General features: G+C 47.7%; 1 protein-coding gene across 1 annotated transcript in view; it reads right to left on the bottom strand.

Annotated features, from left to right (window-relative positions):
* The window catches only part of CTIF (CBP80/20-dependent translation initiation factor), a 118,069-nt gene that overhangs the window by 483 nt on the left and 112,532 nt on the right, over positions 1–5,054 (bottom strand). Inside the window, exon 10 of the mRNA XM_009996563.1 lies at positions 2,577–2,630. Coding sequence (XP_009994865.1) covers positions 2,577–2,630 — 54 coding nt within the window. The remainder of the gene's footprint in view (positions 1–2,576; positions 2,631–5,054) is intronic.

Genomic DNA, 5,054 nt, shown 5'->3' with positions numbered 1-5,054 from the left:
CCCCAGCTCCCTCAGCTGCTCCTCCTCACACTTGTGCTCCAGCCCCTTCCCCAGCTCCCTTGCCCTTCTCTGGACACACTCCAGCCCCTCCATGTCTTGCATTGAAGGACCCAGAACTGAGAAGTGGTTAACCATGGCACAACGATCCTTAGGGGATCCTACCAACTTGAGGTAAGTTCCAACTTGAGATAAGATCCTCTGACGTTAAAAACACCCTGCTGGTTTTTATAGACACCCTCTACCCCTCCCCTACTCGATGAAGCAGGGCGGGCAGGCAAGGTTAAAGTCACTGTGGCTTTTGAAAACCAAAACCACCCAGCAGCAAGCTCCAAGAGCCCAACGAGAAGGGTGAGGTTTTCCAGAAGCACCCGCGCCCGGCTGCCGAAGGACCGAAGTGTTTCGGCTCCCACTGACTTCAAAGGTTGCTTTGGAAAACAAACAAACAAACAACAACAACAAAAAAACCCCTAAGATGAACATGAAATATAATAAAATCATCCCACCTGAAAATCATGCTATTGTCAAAACACAGTGTGGGCTGTGATGTGGGATCCCTGCCTTCTACCCGGCCCGTCATTTACGTGCTGATTCAAAGCTGTTGGTGACTCCCAGTCATTAACAGGAAGAAGCCGAGCCCTCCTGTATCCACAACAAATCCTGCTGAGGTTGGCATCTAGACCTGGCTGTGCTGCTTCTCTGAGGACAGCCAAGTGTGGGTTGTTTTTTTTAAATTACTCCTTGGAGTGCCTCTGTGCAGCAGCAGAAGGCCTAGATGGTCCCACAGAGAAGGTTCACGCTTGGAGTGGATCTTGACAGCATTTGACCCCAGAGCTCCACAAAGTCCTAACCTTAAAAATTCAAACTCTTCTCACAGAATCACAGCATGTCAGGGATTGGATGGGACCTCTGAAGATCATCAAGTCCAACCCCCCTGACAGAGCAGGACCAAAAAACCACACACAACTAGGGCAGGTCACTCAGAAAGGCATCCAGATGGGTCTGGAAAGTCTCGAGACAAGGAGACTCCACAACCTCTCTGGGCAGCCTGTCCCAGGGCTCTGTCACCCTCCCAGGAAAGAAGTTCTTCCTCATGTTGAGGTGGAACTTCCTGGGCTCAGGTTTGAATCCATTGCCCCTTGTCCTGTCACAGGGCACAAGTGACAAGAGGTTGTCCCTGCCTGCTTGATGCACTCATTAGACATTAATTAGATCTCCCCTCAGTCTTCTCCTCTCTAGACTGAACAGCCCCAGGTCTCTCAGCCTTTCCTCATCAGACAGATGTTCCAGTCCCTTCATCATCCTTATAGCCTCCTTTGGACTCTCTCTAGTAAATCCCTGTCCCAGTTGAACTGGGGAGCCCAGAACTGGACACAACACTCCAGGTGAGGTCTCACCAGGGCTGAGTAGAGGCCCTTGGCTGTCTGTTGCTTTGGTGAGTTTCAACCATTCAGGCTGCAATTTCAACCATTCTCTGAAGGAGAGCATCCATCCTTGCAGACCAACCACTTCCCAAAAGCAAATTTAATGAATCTCTGCTGTGTTTGTGCCAGCATTTCTCTGCAAAGGTGCTTCTGAGCACAGCAAATCTCTCCATGTGAGCCACAGAGCAGCTTTTGATCCAATGCAGGCATTTTTGTCCTTAAAAAATAAATGCAAGGTGAGTTTGGAAGGAACCAGGATGACAGAACTTTGTGACGGGACCCCAGCTACTCAACTATTTGTATCCATTTTCATACACCAAAAGTCCAGGGTTAAGAGTCTCAAGGGCCATCTCCTGTCTCATGGTCATGGCTTTTGTCTACTCTGCTTTGATGGAACCATGCCTGGAGTCCTCTGGGGTCCTCAGCACAAGAAGGACATAGAGATGTTGGAGCAAGTTCAGAGAAGACCACAGAGATGATGAGAGGGCTGGAGCAGCTCTGCTCTGGAGACAGGCTGGGAGAGTTGGGGTGTTCAGCCTGGAGAAGAGAAGGCTCCAGGGAGACCTTAGAGCACCTTCCAGGGCCTGAAGGGGCTCCAGGAAAGCTGGGAATGATGGGACAAGGGGGAACAATTTTAAGCTGAAAGACAGGAGATTTAGACAAGATATTAGGAATAAATTTTTTCCTGTGAGGGTGGTGAGACTCCAGGGAGACCTATTTTCAGCCTTTCAATACTTCAGGGGCTATTAGAAGAAAGATTGCAGCAGACTTTCTAGTAGGGCCTGTAGCAGGGACAAGGGCTGATGGTTTTAGACTAAAAGAGGGGAGATGTAGACTAGATGTAAGGACCAAACCACTTCAGGTTGCCCAAAGAGGTGGGAGATGCTCCATCCCTGGATTCATCCCAGCTTAGGTTGGATGGGGCTCTGAGAAACCTGATCTAGTTGCAGATGTCCTTGCTGACTGCAGGGGGTTGGACTGGATGACTTTGAAAGGTTCCTTCCCACCCAAATCATTCTTTGACTCCATTATGCAAAGAGGGAACATGGCTGTTTGGGTTTGGAAACATCTCATAGGTGCTTGGCAGGTGTGTAGCCAAGGAGACAAGGGTCAAAGCAATGAGGACCAGGGTGGGTGGTGCAGATGCTTCCCTACCTCCATGGAGCAGCAAAGCACAGCATCTTCCTTCACATCCTGAGATTGCAACAACTGCAAAAGAGAGCAGACAGAGGTGGTGAGAAATATGGGACCTCCTCCTCCCTTCTGGACTTCCTTCCATCTCTTTACTCAGCTTGGCTTTCACCTCTTCCAGGAGGGAAGGAAAGAAAATCAGCAAGAAGGGAGGAAAGAGATTATCAGGACAAAACCCCATGAAGATAAACAGTGAGAAAACACAGGGTGAAGGGTGTCACCAGTGGATGTGCTGCTGAGAGCCAGCAGAAGATGGAGAATTTAGATTAATTTAGATTGATTGATTAATTAATTAATTCATTTTTGTCCCTGAGAAAATGCCCTCGTTTCACATCCCCAGCCACCAAATACAACCAGCAGATGACAACATTGGAGGAGCACAGACCTGGGAGAGGGTGGTTGGAAGGGAAGGGCTCTGCCCCACCACTGAACCTCCTTGTCTCCATTGAGATGCTCTTTTACCAGCCACAAAATTACCTGGTGGGAAAGTTTGATGTCCAATAGACACCATAATTAATATGGCTCCTTCTAGACTGATGACACAGTGTGATGGGTTGGAGGGAAATGGTGTCTCAGGTGTACTTTCTCCAACCCTGCTCTGCTCTCCAGGAACTCTATACTACTAATGTGAGCTTGTAGCCACCAGCAATGTTCAAGAGAGACCCAAAATGTTGCTGTAGGTGATGTGGGATGGTGAAGGAAGACACTTGTCCCTCTTGGTTCAGACTCAGGAGGTGCAGTGAGGCTCACCTAATTGGTTGGGTCATCTCACTGAGGGACAACAGGTCTACCTGGCAATGGCAAAGCATGGAAGCTCAGCATATCTCGCCCCACATGCCCATAAACCATGATCAAAGACCCTCAAATCCAGTTCAAAAAGACACATTTTTGCTTTGTTTTCATCTTGGTGACCTTGTCACGTGCACCGAGACACCGTTTTAAGGCTTTTTGCTTAAACCACATGAGAAATCCCAGTTTTCTGGCTGTTTTTCCAGCAGCTAGAAAATACTGAGGTTCTCCATCAGCCACCAAAGTAAGCAGGAGCATCACGACAAAAACAATCTCTGTGATAAAATCACCAGTGCTGGCAACTGCAGAAGCTACAACCACTTCCCCTCCAGCACCTTAGAACCATAGTCATAGAATCACAGAATGGCCTGGATTGGAAAAGACCTCCAAAGTTCATCTAGTCCAACCCCCTACAATAAGCAAGGACATCTCCGACTTGATCCAATTGCTTAGAGCCCCATCAAGCCTGAGTGTCTGCAGGGATGGGGCCTCCACTACCTCTCTAGGAAATCCATTCCAGTGATCCACCACCTTTATATAGAACTTCTTCCTAATGTCCAACCTAAATCTACCCTTTTCTAGCTGAAAACCATTACCCTTTGTCCCTCATGCTCTTGAGAACAGCTCTTCCCCAACCTTCTCATAGGCCCCTTTCAGGCACTGAAACCTGAATCTCAGGTATTCAACCTTGGGTTGCACAAGCCTTGCTGGCCCTCAGTGTGCTACAAGGAGCTGAGTCCATGCACCAAACACAAAGAAGAAGGAGAAAAGTTGGGAAAACTGGCTTCACAAGTCTCTGAAATCCATCAGGGAAAGGCAAACTTTGGAAAAGTGGTTGGGCTCATTAAAACTGCCCAAATTCCTCAACGTAACTAAACGTGCTCCGAAGTCACGTCCTTTGGTTCAAAATCCCAATTCTCAACCTTGTCATCTCTCCTTTTTCCATCTTTCTTTTCCTTTCCAAATAAACTCCTGTTCCTTTACCAGCTCCCCAGCTGCTAGGAAAAAAACCAAACCAACAAGGAATCATGCAAGGACTTATCATGGCTCTCAAAGTTTTGTCTTTGCCCTCTTCTGTTTTCAGCAGTTTGTTTGCTTTGAAGACGATGTTTACAGCATCTCAAGGAGCATGTGGCCCATCAGATTTTTTTTTAAATCTCCCATTAGACAAAGATTCAGCCAGGGTTTTGAAGACATGCAACAGCGTCCTGTCCCCTTCACGGTTTATCTTTCTGCTGAGTTGTTTGGAAAATGTGAGTTAAGCCCAAGCTGTGTGCTCTAAGTTCTCACAAACAGTTTACAGATTCTTCGTTAAAAAAACAACCCCAGATTATCATAGAATCATGGAATGGTTTGGGTTGGAAGGGACCTTAAAGAGGGGAGATTCAGGTTGGACATTTAGGAAAAAGTTCTTTGCTGTGAGGGGGGTGAGATGATGGAACACCCATGCAGGGGTGTTGGAACTAGATGGTCTTTAAGGTCCCTTCCAACCCAAACCAGTCTATGATTCTATGATTCTATGACTGTGCCACCTGGGGTCCTGCCATCTATGTCCTCACACAATGTCCTGCATGCATTTCTCAAAGGATGCTTCATTCCCACCCACCCATGGCCACCTCACATGAACACCAAGCACCCCAAAACAGGTGGGTG

The sequence above is a fragment of the Chaetura pelagica genome, unplaced genomic scaffold, assembly GCF_000747805.2.
Source record: "Chaetura pelagica isolate M959 unplaced genomic scaffold, ChaPel_1.0 scaffold370, whole genome shotgun sequence".
NCBI classification, from domain to species: Eukaryota; Metazoa; Chordata; class Aves; order Apodiformes; family Apodidae; genus Chaetura; species Chaetura pelagica.
The sequence above is the reverse complement of the archived record's forward strand: the minus strand, read 5'-3'. Positions and strand labels throughout refer to the sequence as shown.